This window comes from Rhinolophus sinicus, linkage group LG04, assembly GCF_036562045.2.
Source record: "Rhinolophus sinicus isolate RSC01 linkage group LG04, ASM3656204v1, whole genome shotgun sequence".
NCBI classification, from domain to species: Eukaryota; Metazoa; Chordata; class Mammalia; order Chiroptera; family Rhinolophidae; genus Rhinolophus; species Rhinolophus sinicus.
In genome coordinates, this window is record NC_133754.1 from 188936179 (window position 1) to 188952503 (window position 16325).

At 56.6% G+C, this 16325-nt stretch overlaps 1 protein-coding gene across 7 annotated transcripts in view; it reads right to left on the bottom strand.

Annotated features, from left to right (window-relative positions):
• Nucleotides 1-16325, bottom strand: part of PNPLA7 (patatin like domain 7, lysophospholipase) — a 66797-nt gene that overhangs the window by 50193 nt on the left and 279 nt on the right. For 3 of the 7 annotated variants that reach the window (XM_074331435.1, XM_074331434.1, XM_074331433.1), the window contains exons 2-10: nucleotides 14609-14640; nucleotides 13200-13274; nucleotides 12984-13071; nucleotides 12551-12630; nucleotides 11170-11261; nucleotides 10882-11022; nucleotides 10232-10391; nucleotides 8161-8241; nucleotides 239-367 (exon numbers count right to left, since the gene is read on the bottom strand). In XM_074331435.1, coding sequence (XP_074187536.1) covers nucleotides 239-367; nucleotides 8161-8241; nucleotides 10232-10391; nucleotides 10882-11022; nucleotides 11170-11261; nucleotides 12551-12630; nucleotides 12984-13071; nucleotides 13200-13274; nucleotides 14609-14638 — 876 coding nt within the window. In that variant the 5' untranslated portion in view covers nucleotides 14639-14640. Of the gene's footprint in view, nucleotides 1-238; nucleotides 368-8160; nucleotides 8242-10231; nucleotides 10392-10881; nucleotides 11023-11169; nucleotides 11262-12550; nucleotides 12631-12983; nucleotides 13072-13199; nucleotides 13275-14608; nucleotides 14641-15129; nucleotides 15526-16325 lie in introns of those variants that run through there. The other 4 variants (XM_074331437.1, XM_074331436.1, XM_074331438.1 and 1 more) reach the window with 3 other exon arrangements.

The following is a 16325-nucleotide window of genomic DNA, read 5'->3' on the forward strand; positions in this document are numbered from 1 at the left end:
AGTTTAAATTAAAGCTATTCTTTCTGGGATGGTGGCAAAACATGGAGACCGCTGTGAGGTTATGACACTAACTTACTGTAAAGTACACGCTACAGAGATTGTCTAATGCCCTGTCCTTCCTGCACCCGCCCAGAAGCCACACTGCCAGCTTGCTTCCCGCGGACCTACACAGGGACCCGCACAGGGATGCCACGGGGACGCCACGCAGCTGGAACGGTGGCCTGGAGAAGCGACCCACCTGCACCACCCTCACCAGGGTTTCGGGATACTTCTCAAAGACTCCTTGGAAAGCCAGAGCTGGAAGCCGGAGCACGGTGGACGGGACAGCAGCGCGGGCCGACACGGTTTTGTACGGTGCAGTGTGGCCCTGCAACGACAGGCACGTCTGTCTGCTCCCAGCTTCAGAGCTCGGAACCCGGCTCTCCAAAGCCCCGCTCCCACCTGCATGAGCCTCCAGCAAGGTCACCCGCCAAAGGACACCCAGGGCAAAAGACCAGGCAGTGGCCTCCGCGGAGGTATCCCCATGCAGTGGCCTCGCCCTCCCTGGGGCACAGCTGAGTCCTGTCACCACCATCTTCCCACCGCTGGTTTCTGGCAACCAGCCAGCTCTGTGCTGTCCTGATGGCTCTGCCTTTGTCATAATGTCACATACAGGGTCTCACGCAGGGTCTGGCTCTTGTCACTGTGACCGTGCACCTGAGACCCACGCCACGTACTCCCTGGTGGCTGCCGGACGCCTCGGTTTCCTCCTCTGTCCGGCAGCTACAGGACAGCTAGCCATTTCCGGCGTGGGGCACTTGGGAGTCAGGCTGCCATGGACACTCACACAGGGTCTGCGTGAACACTCTTTACTCCCCTTGAGGGACACCCAACAGTGGCACTTCTGGGTCACAGTTTTTGAGGAGCCACCAAGCTCTATCCCCACTGGCTGAACCACTCTGCATCCCACCAGCAACAACGCGCACACACACGCACCTGTGCTGTCACCTCCCAACCGGGCAAGTCCGTGGTGCCTCAGGATGGGGCTGGCCACGAGGAAGACGTGCGCGGGTGTGGGCGGTGGGGGCGCTGCCGACCTTGGGACCCGAAGGGCTGCAGACCCTGCTCAGTCCTTGGCTGTGATTCCATCGTCTGTGCTCACTGGGCTGCAGTGGACAGATGGCCTCACCCTTCGCTTCCTGAATGACTGCTCAGGGCGTCTGCCGTGTGCTCACCTGATGCCATCGTCACCTACACTGAAGCATCTGCTCACCCCTTTTGTCTGCTGTTCCATGGGTCGCCTGTTATCTTAACGTGGAGTTCTGAGAGTTCGTTGCATACTTTGGATACAAGTCGTGTGTCAGATGTGTGCTTTGCAAGTACTCTCCCAGCCTGTGGGCTGACTGTTGGTAGTTTTGGTGAAGTCTAACTCACCAACCTTTCTCTTTCACGGGTCATGCTGTGTGTGTCAGGTCTAAGAAATCTGGGTACATAGGCTACAACCCACCTTGAGTTACAGTGAGGTGCGGGCGAGGTGCCGAGGACACTGTCTCTCCTGCGCTGACCTTTGCACCTGTTGGTGGCCAGGGGACCTGCGTGTCACCACTGTACCCCCTGGTCACTGGGGCCTGTGGTACGACTTGAAGAAGGTGTGAGTCCTTCTGGTTCTTTTTTACGCGCTTACCTATCCTACTTCCTTGCCTTCCATGTAACTACATGATCAATCCATCTATTTCTGGAAGAAAAACTTGCAGAGATTTTGATTGGAATGACCTTGAATAATTTGGGCAGATCTGCCTTCCTACCAATATTTTGTCATCCAAGCCAGGAGACAGCACATTCCGATTTTTAAGGCTTCTGTGATCTCCATCAGTGACGTGTGGTTTTCGGCACCCAGACCCTGCATGTATTGCTAGAGTCACACCTGCTATGTGGGTTTTGTGCTGTTACAAATGCTACTGTTGTTTCAGCTTCCAACGGTTCATTGCTAACATTCAGAAGTGCAACTGGGCTCATCTATTGACCCTGTGGCCTTAGTAAGCTCGCTCATAAGCTCCAGTACTCCCTGCAGATTCTGCAGGGTTTTCTATGTCCTTTGCAAACGAGACTGTCTCTTTTTGTTCTTTCCAACATGCATGACTCAGATTTCCTTCTCTCCCCGCACCGCCCTGGCGAGGCCCCCAGGTGGTGCTGGGTCAGAGTGGTGAGAACGGTCAGTCTGGGCTTGTTTCCGATGTTCGAGGGAAAATGTTCAGTCTCTCCCATGAAGTAGGAGGTTAGCTGTGAGTTTTTACAGATGCCCAATTTTAATGGATTTAGGAAATTCTCTTCTTTTCCTAATTTCTGAGAGTTTGTATCACGAATGGGTGCTGAATTCTGTCAAATGCTTCTGCCTCTATTGAGGTGACAATATGGGTTTTCTTTAGTCTGTTGATTTGGTGAATCATACGGACTGTTTTTTGAAAGATGAAACAATCCCATATCCCTAGAACAAACTCCACATGACCATTACGTAGTATCCTCTTCTATATACTGGGGGACTCAAATTTCTAGTATTTTATGGGGCATTTTTGTGTTTCAGATCATGGCGATTTTCTTTTCCTGTGCTGTCTGTCTGGGTTGGGAGCCAGGTGAGGCGGGCTCACAAGTGAGTTGGGAGGTATGCCCTCCTTTGCACTGTCTGCAAGTTGATATAAAATTAGCACGATTTCTCCTTCAAAAGTTGAGGATTCCACATGAAGCCACTTGTACTGTTTCCCCAAAAATAAGACCTAGCCACACCATCAGCTCTAATGTGTCTAATGAAAAAATTAATTTTTGCTCCAAAAGACGCATTAGAGCTGATGGTCCGGCTAGGTCTTATTTTCGGAGAAACAGGGTAGCTAGAGAGGTCCTTCTGAAGACTTTAGCCACAAATCCAACAGACACAGGACTGCTCAAATAATCTGTCTTAAGAGGGAGCTTTCGGAGCTGGTCTTGTCCCAGGACGTGGTCAATTTCAACTCCGTTGGTGACTTTTGTGGGGATAAAGGTGTGTTCACCTTTGTCTGCCGTCTGCAGAAATGTCTCCTTTCATTTCTGACACTGGTGGTTTGTGTCTCCCCTCTCCTCACTGCCCTGCTAGAGGCTTCTCTGTTTTATTGATGTTTTCTGAGAGCCAGCTTTGAGTTGCAGTGATTCTCTCTATTATTTTTCTATTTTCAATCCCACCGATTTCTGCGTTTATCCTTCCTACTCTCTTCCTTCTGCTGGCTTTGCATTTTCACTTGCTCTTCCTAGCTTCTTCTAGGAAGCAGCTGAGCTCACTGACGTGAGGCCTTGTTTTCTGTCCTAGTACAAGCATGTTACTTATCAAGTTGCCTCTATGCACGACCCACCGCACTGCACAAGTCGATCTTCTATTTTCATTTTCATTTAGCTTGAAGTGTTTTGATTTCCCTGTAACTTCTCTTTGACCAATGTTTTATATAGAAGTGTACTTTTAAATTTGCAAATATTTAGGGGATTTTGCTGCAGTTCTTTCTGTTACTGTTGCTAGTTTAATACCATCATAATCAGAGGACATGCTTTGCATGATGTCAATTCTTTGAAATGTGTGAACGTGTTTCATGGCCCAGAACGCCCCATGTGCACTCGAGAAGCGTGTGCTCTGCAGTGCTGCGTCCAGTGTCCAGTGCTCCGTGCCGTCCTCTCAGTGGCTGACATCAGGGCGCTCTGCGGTGCTGCTCAGACGGCCGGTCTCGGGAGAACACCTCAGACGCCAACTGTAACTGCATCTGCTTCCCCTTGCCGTTCTCTAAGCTTCTGTTCCACTTCTGAAATCCTGTTGTTAAGTGAATACACACGTGGGAGGCCGCACCTTCTTGGTCACGGATGTCCCTGTTTACCCGGTGGCACTCCTTGGCCTGAAGTCTACTCTGTCTGCTATTAATATAGCTCCTCCGTTTTCTTTTCAGTTCTCATGACATAGGTCTGCCCATCCTTATATTTTTAACCTGAGTCTTTTTGTTTAAAGTGGGTTTCACGGAGCCAGCACGTAGTCGGATCTTTGTATGTTCACCCGTCCTTTAATCGGTGTCTTCAGTGACACTATTCATCACACTGTTCGCTTTAGGTTAGTTTTCTGGAGAACGGTGGTTTTCAGCAGGTCATCAAGCTGGTTAGGGTCCGACGACAGCTGTGCGCCAGCACCTGTGGGCAGTGGGCTCCGGTGCCCTGAGTTTCAGTGTCGCCTGTGATGCTCTGGCCTGCACAGCCCACATTAGCCGGCCCAGTGCCCCGGTCTGTGCCACGCTGGGTCGGCCCTGAGACTTGTCGGGGTTCACAGAGACTCAGGGGTGCACACTCACTCTCCCACCCTCAGAAACACGGCTTCCTGCCCACTGGGGCTCTGCCCGAGGCAGGCGGCCGGAGAGTAGACTAGGACTCACCTTCGTGGGCACCCACACCCCACCCGCTGTTTTCACAGAGTCCTCGGTAGCTGCTCTTCGTGTTTTGTGCAGTTTGGGTTGCATCAGCAGGAGACAGAGACTGCGCTGCTGGCATTACCCCGACTCGGTGGAACTGGAGCGTCACCTTCCTTTTGGAAATTTCCTGCTTCCTTGAAAGCCCAGTGAGGAGCCCTCACAGGTCACACAGATAGTGTGGGACGAGAACTGGTTTTCTCTCACGTGCTCGGCCACGCAAACACAAATCCAGATGAGGGGAGACGGAGTGCCCGCCCAGTCTCCTGACACCACTGTGCCCTGGGGCAGCCTGGCCAGGCCCTGCCTGCCCGCAGCGCTGCATGGCGGGTCTCAGGACGTCCTCAGTGACAGCTGGGACTCCGCTTATTTCTTCTGCTTGGAATCCTTTCTGCTTATACAGAGGATGGTCCCCTAAGAGACCTACAACCACACCACGAGCAACAGGCATGGAACGGCCCACAGCAGTCATCTGCCAGGTATCCAAGGACGGAAATGACAGGCCAGCTCTGTCCCCTCCTCATTCGTGCCCCACTGCCACCCGCCCCCCCAGCGGCACCCCTTCTACACTCCTCCCCTTCCCAGCACTTCTCATCTGCTCGAATCAGAGAGAAAAGCCAGCGTGTGGCGGGGAGGGGGGGGGAGCAGGCGGGGAGAATGACACACGGCAGCTGTTACTAAAAATGGCTCTGGGCATTTCATTTTTCAAATTGACTCATTTAATCAGAAAAACAACAACTTCAACCTCACCTAAAACGGAGGAACTCTGAAAAGCACAGGGAGAGGCTGTGCTGATAGGGGTATGAGGGGGGTCCCCAGCATGTGTCACAACAGAAAACAGTCACAAACAACTTAAAGGTCAACCAGCAACAGACAGGTCAGCAGAGGCGCAGATGACCAACCAGGACACCTGTCTGTGAGGAGCCACCCTGCACTAATAACCCTGCACAAACCAAGCGGGCTGCAGAAGAGCTGGGGACAGCGTGACGCCATTTACGAGTCAGTTGTGAAAAGTCATATCATGTATTGTAGAAAGCCAGAGAAAATTTGGACCAGCAGCTGCCTCTGAAGACAGAAGGGGAGAGGTCGGGAGGAGGGGGGGAGCTGCACCTGAGCTACAGCTCGATGGGGTGGCCACTGACAGCTGGGCAACAGCCAGCCTGTCTACTCACTAGGTCGTGCTTTTTGCCATATCTGAAATATTTCATAACAAAGTTATGCAAATTCAAAGAGGCGGCCGCAGGGAGGTGGGTGGAGCCCAGCGTCCAGCTGTAAGCCTCGGGCTGTCCTGTGCCTGTGGTGACACAGCTGACGCTGCTGGACCACGGGTAGGAAAGGTGTTGAGAGTGGAGCCTAAGAGCTTCCATCTCGAGGAGCTTTTTCTTGTCTTTTTATTGTGTCTGTGTGAGAGACGGATGTTAACTAGACCTGTGCGGCAATCATCCCACGATAGACCTAAAATCATGCCACACACCTTGAACTTACACAGTGAAGTACGGCAGTTATTTGTCAATAAAACTGAAAAAAATAAAATAAAGTAAAAACTGTCTCAGTGGCAAAAGAACAGACTGTTACTTCAGTAGAAAAAGTAACACTAAAGCCTACCTCCCACTAACGACGGTGGCTTGAGGATAAATGTGTCATCTCTGCGCTACCACAAAGGTGCAGACCTCCAAGGAGGAAGGCAAATGCTATGAGCGGACGAGACGTGCAACAACGTTGGGAAACTGATGAGATGTGAGGGGCAGTGGTAGCTAATGGGGCCAACAGGGCCGTGTAATGAAGTCGCCCGTTTCCCTCAGGGGTGAGAGCCGAGTGGTGAAAACCGACCCTGTGCCAGCCACGCCCGCTCCCTGACCCGCTGCTGGCCCTAGCGGTCTCCTGCAGATGGGGAAGCAGACACGTCTGCACACCAGGACATCAAGCACAGCTAAGGGCTGAGCTCCGCGTCACGTCTGGGCTGGGCGCCTCTAGACACCCTGTCCGACCCCCCTCAGTCCCACCACGGCAGGACATGGCAGAATCCTGCATGGGACTTTGCCCTAAAGGACAGACCTATGGACGCTGATGGGGTCCCCCACCCCCGGCCAGCCTTCCTGCAGGGAGCCGCAGGGGAGAAGCCCTCAGCACACATGGGTCTCACAGCCAGCTTCCAAGAAGCTCCCGCGGTTTTTCTTTCTACAATCACCCCACATGCCCACGGCCCAAATGAAGGTCTAGGACATTTACAGCAACCAGCTTATCTAAGCCTCCCTAGAGCCCCGACAAGTAACAGCTCACGGTGCCGATGGCTTTCAACCCAAAGTGACACAAGACTGGCCTCCAGCAGCCTGCGCCAAAGCTGCTTCTGCTCCATCCCGGCCTCCGAGGGAGGGGCGCGGAGCCATCACTCCCTAGTTCACCTGCATGGAGCTGGTGGCCCTCACAGGCCCGACTGCACGTCCGAGTCCCCTGTCCCAGCACAAGGCTGCAGGTACGAGTGCCCCCCGGCTGCGTGCCTGCCTTCCAAGGGGGTCGGCCCTGCTCAGAGGAGGTGGTGTCCCTCTCAGCCCCAGCCAAGCGTCTCGTGAAGTCACACCTGGTCCTGGGAGCAGAGCACGACCCTGGAGCCTGTCCACGCCTCCACCCCAGGCGCCACATCAGCTCAGAGCACATCTCTGCCCGTCTGACGGGGTGAACACACTGGATACTCCCGAAGTTTCTGTTTAGAGCGTGTCACCCGCTTGCCATGCACACGAACTGAGGTCTGGGCTGGAGGACACACACCAAGGGCCCCTTGGCTGTGAGGGCCAGACACGTGCCTGGACTCCTAGCCCTGAGTGCAGGCATCCTGGCCGTGGCTTAATTGCTCTGGAGACGCCCCTGGGCAACGTCTGGAGACACTGAGCTACAAGCTGCCCAATATACAGCCAGCAACGAAGGAAGAGGTAGAAGTTCAGGGCCAGGTTAAAATCAAACACACCTGCTGAGTTACACAGCTTTGTGCACTTATCAACTCAGCTAACGGGCACATAGGATCTGTCTTACTGCACGTGGGTCTGATTGCGAAGAAAAAGACCATTAAACCAGAATTAATTCAAGTCAACGGGGAGGCGCGAGGCATCTGCAGTGGAGACTACACACTGACTTTCCCGTCTGCCCACCTTGAGTTTGTCTGCAAACTACCATAACAAGAAGTTGAAAAATCGTGTGATAACATGAGCGGCTGTCTTTTAACTGCTCAGACCAGTGAAGATCAAACGCGAGATGGCTCACGAGCTGTGGTGTCCTCACTGTGGCCAGTGGGTCGGCCTCTGGGGGATGTGTCCCCCCAGGTCCAGCAAGTCTCCCCCGCACAGCCCACTGCACACCTGGGCTGCCTGCCCTACAGAGGGGACTTCAGACACAGGAAGTGATGTCCATGCAAGACCACACACCCAGAGAGCTGCATGTCAGTGCACAAGATCAGGGAGGGTCCCTCCAGGGAGGGGCCTCGGGCTGGAAGGACGGAGGAGACTTGTCACTGCACGACGCTCTGTGCCCTTGAATCTTGGACCATGTCCAGAAAGCAATCATTTCAGAGACAGCCAAAACCTGTACGCAAAGGCCCAGGTCTACATGAACATGCAGCGTGGACCCTGCCCCCCCCATCCCCCACCCGCCCCACAGGGCACTGGCCTTGGTGCTGAGGGACCTGCCAGCCAGGCCAGAGTGGGCGGGCGCGGCACCAGGCACTCACGGTGATGACGTCCAGGATGCTGAGCAGGCTGTGGACGCTGTCTCCGGCCAGAACCTCCTTGACCACCACCTCGGTGCCATCCTGTGCTTGAGAAGCAGAGCAGAGTTGTCTGCTGGTGGGAGGCCCGACCCAGGCCAGCTGGGCAAGCCAACCTCCACCACCGCTTCCAGGAGTGGGACTCGGGTGTGAGGAGCTCAAAAGTACAGGACAGATAGTGAACAGGAGGGACGAAGAAAGCAGGCAGCCTGGCAGACGCTCAGCCCACAGTGTGTCCTCTCTGGGAGGCTTAGGCTGCACACCCAGACCTGAGGGTGCCGGCCCAACTAAAGGGCTAGTCATTGTCAGCACGGATAATAGCACTTCCGTGTATGTCCCCACTGCATTAAAAGAGAAAGGAAACCCTGCAATGTTGGGGGTTTAACACAGGATTTAACGCATCATTCAGCGACACGTCCTTATCAGGTGTCATCAGGCAATTTCCTCGTCGTGCGAATATCACTGAGGCACCTACACAATCCCAGATGGCATAGCCCACCTGAGCCGTGCGGGGGAGCCCAGCCCACATCTGGGCTACAGGCCCGCACAGCTCATTACTGTACCGACTACTGTGGGCAACTACAGCACAATGGTAAGTGTTTGTGTATCTAAACATAGAAAAGGACAATGAAAACACAGAAGAAAACAACGGCACGCCCGCTCAGGGCACCTGCTGTGCAACAGCCTCCAGGACTGGCAGCTGCTCTGGGTGAGTGAGTGGTGAGCGAGCGAGCGGGAGTGATGTGACGGCCAGGACATGACTGCACGACTGTCCCCTTCACACACTGGACACCTAGGCCCACTAATTCATAAACAGGACTTTTTCTTCACTGAAAAATTAACCTTAGCTCACTGTAACTTTATTGCTGCGTAAACTATTTCATTTTACATAGTAGAAAAGTTATAGTCAGTAACGCGTTTCGCTGTGACGTTACGACAGCTGTGATGTCACTGTGCGGCAGGAACTTTCAGCTCCATCATAACCCTATGGGACGACCACCGTATACATGGTCCACTGTTGACCAAAACATCATTATTCGGGGCATGACTGTATCGGACCCAGGAAAACCTTTGGAACCTGTCCAAACCTGGCCCTAGTCACCCAGGAGCCCTTCCACGGGCCCAAAGGCTCTGAGGCTTTCAGGAGGCGTGCCCGCTGCACGGCCATAGCCCTCCATGCTGACAGCCCGGCTGGAGAAGTCTGGACAAAGTCCATTTCCTGTCCAGTCGCCCCTTTAAGTCCAGCCGTAGACAAAGCTACACGCTGAGAATTCTACACAGACAACACATGGTTTAGAAGCCATGAAGACATGCACGAGCCACGTGGGTCAGGGCCCAGCCCCAGGGCTCCACAGCTGGGAACTCCATCCAGCTGGGGACAACCTCGTCAGTCGGGGTTCAGTAAGTGTCTGCTTTAAACAGCAATGAGCGGTGGCGAGCCCAGGTCACACGCCACAGGGTAAATCAACCCGTACGCCTTCGTGGAAAGCAGCGGGACCTTGAAGGTTTGGCCTGGAGGTCACCCCGGCAACTGTGATTAAAGGGTACAATCTAACAGAGGCAGAAAGCAAGTACTTAGCTTCCAAATGAATCAGTACCTTTCTCATTGTCTTAAGAGTGAAAATGATTTATAACCTGAAACCTGAAAAGAAGGCAATGGTACAACTGATCGTGGAGATAGATAGCCAACCGCTGGGGGGCTCCTGAGGAAGTAGAAGAGGTTATTTCAAAGTGCCTGGGACGTATCAGGCGAGATGCAGAACTAAAACCACCAAATGCCCCGAACCCACTAAACAGAAGGCACACATGTGCGTGAGGAAAAGACAACCACCAACGTCCAAAGAGCACCTGTGTTCCAGTGTTGGGCTCAAAGTGTGCCTTTTTCCCCAAAGAACTAAAATTGAAAATTTTGCCCTAATTTTTCAGTGAAAAACTTCAAAAACTTTGAAGAGCGCAGACCTCTAGGAAATACACCACCGACTCGCACCCTCCACTTGGCCCCGCAGCCCCCGCACAGGGCAGGCAGGTGCCTTACCGCGTCCTGCAGGCAGACTTCCAGGCGTCCATCCTGCACCACATAGATGCTCGTGTCCGGCTCCCCTGGCTTGAACACGTGCTCCCCTTCGAGCAGCTGCACAAACACCATGTGTCTGCAAAGTTCCAGGAACAGTGGCTTCTCAAAATGGCCCAGGACCCTGCAAGAACCAGCATGCTCGGGAGACGCCCTCCAGGCAGGAGGGAAGGCGGCCGGCATTCGGAGGAGGCTGACGGGGGTAGAGGCCAACATCACCGCTGGCCAGACCCACAGGGTAGGCTTTCCAGGGCTGCGGCCTGGGATCTCCGTCGGGACAGAGGCTTAAACTATGGGAACTCCCATAAGCTGTTTTCCCATCAGATCAGAGAACTCTGCGGCCGAGACTAGGGACTTGAACCAGATGCGTAGCCAAGGCCAGGCCGAGGGGCACCCTCCTGGGATGAAGAAACAATAATAGAAGGAAGAAAGGGGCTTTCTGGGGAGATATGGAAGGGACCGAGACTTGTGGCCTTCGATCCAGCCCCACACTTGGCACACTCGCTCTGTTTCCTCCTGGATATGAAAACACTGACAGCCGTGAAGCACCAGCGGAGAGGCCCCGCTCCCTGCGGCAGGAGGGCGAGCACAGCCTCCCGGGCCCAGCGCCTTACCGCACATTTTTCAGCATGTACAGAACTTCTGAGGGCAGGTGAGAGTTCTTCACGTCAAACTCCGTGAGGTCTGCCTCTAGCAGCGAGGGCGGGGGCTCCTTGGGCTGCAGGGTGGGGTACTCCTTCTTGAAATGCAGGATCCTACAAGCAATAGGTTCACGGCAGCTGGAATATGTGCTGCGAGCCCGGAGGCAGGACAGGGGCACGGCAGCAGCGAGGTCAGAAGGCTCGCCAGTGCCGCCAGGGAGGGCAGCTGGGACGCGATTTGCGCTGATGGGTACTCAGTACCTCTTAGCCAGAGACAGCACCTTGGTCCTCTTCCTTACCCGCTGCCGGGACGCTGCTGTGTTCCCCACAAGTGTATGGGGGAGTGTGGTCACCTGTAGAGTGAAAGGAGAGGCTGAGTGGTGAGCCTGAGACCAGCTAGATCCAGTTCTCAGCCTCAGGACCTGCCTGTGGGTCATCCGCAGTCCTGACACCAGCCTGCCCAGGACGTGGTCTACCATCCTTGGTGCCGTTGACAATGATGCACTACACGCCATGTCCCCAGTTAGCGCCCGCCCACAGGGCTCCTGTGTCTCCTTTGCCTGGAGGGTGGTGCTGTCCCGCCTCCCCCCTCATGCTGGCATGGCAGCCCCTCCCACAGCCATTTAAAAGGCCTGCGCCCTGGCCCTGCCTGCCTCCCTTTCCCTCCAACCTGGTCCCTGCACACCCATCCCGGTCCCTGCACGCCCATCCTGGGTCTGGAAAGCTCTTCGCCCCTTCCCCACAGTGGAGGCTGACTCCATGCTCTGGATGGTGGTGTGAGTGCCTGGCTCCTACCCTGGATAGTGGCAGGTGCTCGGGCTCTGTGAGCCCACGGTTCAGCTGTGGTGTGGGTGTGTGACCACAACTCCCCGCTCTCCCAGGTGTCCCACCCATGGGACCACGTTCCTGTGCTCCGCAGCCCAGGTGCAGCTTGCCGCTGCTGGCCTCAGTAGGACCACGGGGGGATGAGTGGCCCTGCACGAGGCCCCATACCGTCCCACACTCCAGGGCCCAGCCCCCACAGAGTGGCCACAGCGCATCGACAGCCCCAGCCTCTCTTCCCTTTGCCAGCACCTGACACTGATGAGACCAGAAGACGCAGCAAGGACGCGCCCACACCTCCCGGTCTGATAGCTCAAGTTTTCTACCACGGACATGAGGTAATGGTGCAACCTGCTTACAACCCGAGAGGCTCCTCTGCGCTGCACCTCAAGGACAGCAGGTCTCTGGCAGTCTGCTGGGCCCTCCCTCCCCTCGGGGTCAGCAGGAAGGGCTCGACCAGGCTGCTGGTCCTCCTGATGGCGGCTTCCACCTCGTGGGGACCTGGCCCCAAATCCTGGCATGACCACCAATCGCAGCCCTGGAGCCAGAACCCTCTGTGCCCGCGCACCCAGGGATGTTTCTGGAAGGGGCCTGCTGACCTCTCTTCTGGTTAAGACAAACGTCATTCACAGGGCTGACGGGGCCTCACTCTGCACCTGCTTTAATCCGGCTGAGCCCTGTCCAAACCTTCCTGAGCCCCTGAGCCATCCCTGCCCAGCTGGTTGCACCTCTGGGCGTGGGCGGCCCAGGGCTGCGGGATGAAGCAGCACACGCCACGGGCTGCCGGGCCCCCATCCTGCGGGGCCTGAGGCCAGGTTACCTTTCTCATGATCTTCCGGCCATAGAACATCACTTTGTCCCTCTTCCGGAACCTGTACTGAGGGGCGGGCTGTACGTGTCCTGCAAGGGGAGCAAAGGGCACCGCGGGGCCTGAGGCTCCACCAGGGCAGCAGGCGCACACGCACCTGTCCTGCCCCTGCTCCGTCACACAGCACGTGGGAAAAGCACGCAGCCAGTGGCCCAGGGCTGTGACGAACGGGCCAGAGGAAGCGGGAATGGCAGCTCTTGTCACGGAAGCCTTCAGACTTCGTGAGAACACACTCATATTCCACAGATCCGATGGGCTTGGCCTCGGCCTGTGTCCCACAAAAGCCACCACGGGCCTGAGGGCTGCTCCCCAGAGCTTGAAACACAGGGCAAGTCACCCGAATCTCCCCCGCCCCCCCGAGCACAGTCTGAAGCAATATACTCACGGAACTGGTTAACCCTTCTATACATAAAAAAGACGGTGATGCCGACGAGGGCCAGGGACAAGAGGGCTCCAATCGCCATGCCCGTCAGCTGGGTGAGATGACAGACAGAGCGCCCGTCAGCAAGGCCGCCCACCCCTCCCAGCCCCGACCTCAGGCTGACACGAGGGGCCGGGCAGCCCGCGGGGACAGCCATCTGGGAGCCTGTGAGGCGGATACCATGGTAGAGTGTGAATGCTGCTCCATCAACTGCAGCCACCAGGATTGCAGGGCGGTGCCCACGCAGACGCCAGCCTGGAGGAGAACACACGGTCAGCAAGGACAGGACGGGCACGGCCCGGGCTTCCCAGGGAGGCGAGGTGCTGAGCCCAAGAGCCAAGGAGCACAGCAAGAGACCTGTCTCCACAGCCACCAGGGGCCAGTTGGGCAGCTGGGCTGTGCTGACAACAAATGCTCTGGGCATTTAACTACATCATTAACACATCTGAACCCTGAGTCCTTGGCTTTCCAAGGCCTCAGGATACAAGTCCAGAGCAAAATGCCCCACTGGCCCAGGGGCGCAGAGGCCGGCTCTCAGTGCCCTTGGGTCACTGACAGGACCACGCCCTGCTGGCCCCAGGGCACATGGAACCCCGAGAGCCAGCAGTGCTAAGAAACCCCAAGGAGCCATGTGGATTCTGAGAACATGAAATGCCAGCTCCCAGCAGAGAAGGGCTACGAGCCTGCTCCCCCACCAGGCCCCAGGAAAGAGTTACTGGGGGCTTTAGCTGTCCAGCACCGAGGGATGGAGGGAAGAGAGAAGTGAGCAGGCAGAGGCTGGGGCCACCCATGTGGAGGATGCCAGCAGATTCCCGAGAGGATGGAGATGAAATGAGAGCAGCCAACAGCCACATGCCTCCCCCTCAGGCAGCCAGGTACGGGATGGGGTGGGGACACTTGCCAACCCTTCAAGTTTCTGCACAAGTGCCGAGGACTCAAGCAGCGTGTCTGATCCTTCAGCGAGCCGGGATCAGACACAATATCGGTGCCAGAAAACCAAGGAAATTGGAAGGGCCCTCGGACAGCGTCTCACAAGCAGACTGCCATCAGGACAGTGTCTGCTGGTCCAGAGAACTCAACCTGTGCGCTCAGGAGGCCAACGGGACAGCGGGGGCTTCTGCTCCAGAGCCCAGGCAGCCAGCCCCTCCGGGCCCAGACCGCGTCAGCACCCACAGCCACAACCTTCACTGAAGAGTCCCTCGGAGCTCAGCCACCACCCCGGGACAGCCAGGACTACCCAAGGACAGGACCCACGGAGTCCCCTCGCCTATGCACACAATCTCCATGGCTGGCACCTCAGACTTTTCTAGCTCTTCGCTGTCTGAATGCATCAAACTGTCTAGGTTAGGAAGAAAGGTCTCTGTGATGTGGCTACAGATGTGCCACAGAGGAAAAGATCCTCAGTCAAAACAAGCAGGCGAAGTTCTACAGGGAAGCAGAGACCGGCAACTGTGACCTCGGGGCAGAAAGAGGCACAGAGGCCCACACTGCCGCTCCCACACTTGGCAGCCAGCACTCAACGGACCCTTTCTCCAGGTCCAGAAGCGCCCTTAATTGGAACTCGTCACCAGAACCCTCCTGTTCCGTACCTCCGGGCTGGCATCCTCCTCCTGCTCCATGGCTGAAAAGGAAACACAGTCAAGGTGAGAAGATAGACTGATGCCAACGAGGGCATGTGTTCCAGCCGCTTGCACTAACGTGGGAGAGCCACACTTTCAGCCTTTCCCCAGGCTCCTTTCCTCCTTAAACTACGTTTTCATTGAGAGGAAAACCCAGAAGAAACTGTTCTCCACGAAGAGAAGCTGCCTTTCCAGGAGCATGAGAGCCACATCCCTCTCCACAAACAGCCCTCACGTGTTTGCCCAGGAACCTAGTCCCTGCTCCTCTCCCAGGCCATGGAGGGGAATGTAAGCAGCTAGGTGGAGGCTGAGTGCAGACAGACAGGGCCTCCCAGAGCTGGGGCGGGGCACAGGCCTGGGCCGGGCAGCAGCAGGCTCACAGATCCTCCCTGGTGGCCCTTGCCTGGGGATCTCCCATTCAGTGTGGCTGAGCTCTCTCAGGTGGGTGTGTTGGGTCTAGGGATGACAAACTGGAGACCAGCCCTGCTCACCTGGCCTCTGTCCAGTGGGGAGAAGCCACGTCCGGGGCTTCACCTTTCAGTTCCCAGGCCCCACAGGACAGCAGCAACAAGGGAGGTTTAGCTCTTCCAAAATCCCATCTGGGAAGCCAGGGAGCAGAGGCAGATGTGGGACCAAAAGTCCTGTGCACTCCCCAGCCCAGGTGGGAAACTTCTCAGGTGAGTGTCCTCAAGGGCCAGCAGGCGGCCAACCCCAGCTCTGCGGCCTCCTACTGCCCTGACCAGGTGCCAGTCTCCCCACACCGCTGATTTGCGCTGGGGCAGAGCTCACCACCTCCAGCACCGGTTAGCGTTCTCCACCCGGGCAGCCCTGCAGCCAGAGGAAAGGCCACCCAACGAACTGGGGGCCTGGGCCGGAGGCTTGGGGGCCTGCACGGCCCTGGGAGTCACGTTAGGGGAGCAGTAGGTTAAGTGGCAGCAGGGTTGGAGGGCTGTCAGCGTTAGGGGCGTCAGAGTTAGGGGAATGGCAGGTTAAGGGGTGTCTGGGTTAGGTAACCGGTATTATGGGGGTATAGGGGCTGAAGGGCCATTGGGTTGGGGCGGCAGGATTGGGGGACTTCAGTATTACAGGGACGCCGGGGTCAGACGGTTGGGAGACATCAGTGTTACGGGGCGTCGGAGTTGGGGGACGTCGGTGTTACCGGGGCGTCGGTGTTGGGGGACGTCGGTGTTACCCGGGCGTCGGAGTTGGGGGACGTCGGTGTTACCGGGGCGTCGGTGTTGGGGGACGTCGGTGTTACCGGGCGTCGGTGTTGGGGACGTCGGTGTTACCGGGCGTCGGTGTTGGGGACGTCGGTGTTACCGGGCGTCGGAGTTGGGGACGTCGGTGTTACCGGGCGTCGGAGTTGGGGGACGTCGGTGTTACCGGGGCGTCGGAGTTGGGGGACGTCGGTGTTACCGGGGCGTCGGTGTTGGGGGACGTCGGTGTTACCGGGGCGTCGGAGTTGGGGGACGTCGGTGTTACCGGGGCGTCGGAGTTGGGGGACGTCGGTGTTACCGGGGCGTCGGTGTTGGGGGACGTCGGTGTTACCGGGGCGTCGGTGTTGGGGGACGTCGGTGTTACCGGGGCGTCGGAGTTGGGGGACGTCGGTGTTACCGGGGCGTCGGTGTTAGGGGTGTGGGGTTCAGAGGCGTCGGGTCCGGGGCGTTCGTGTTACGGGGTTGCGGGC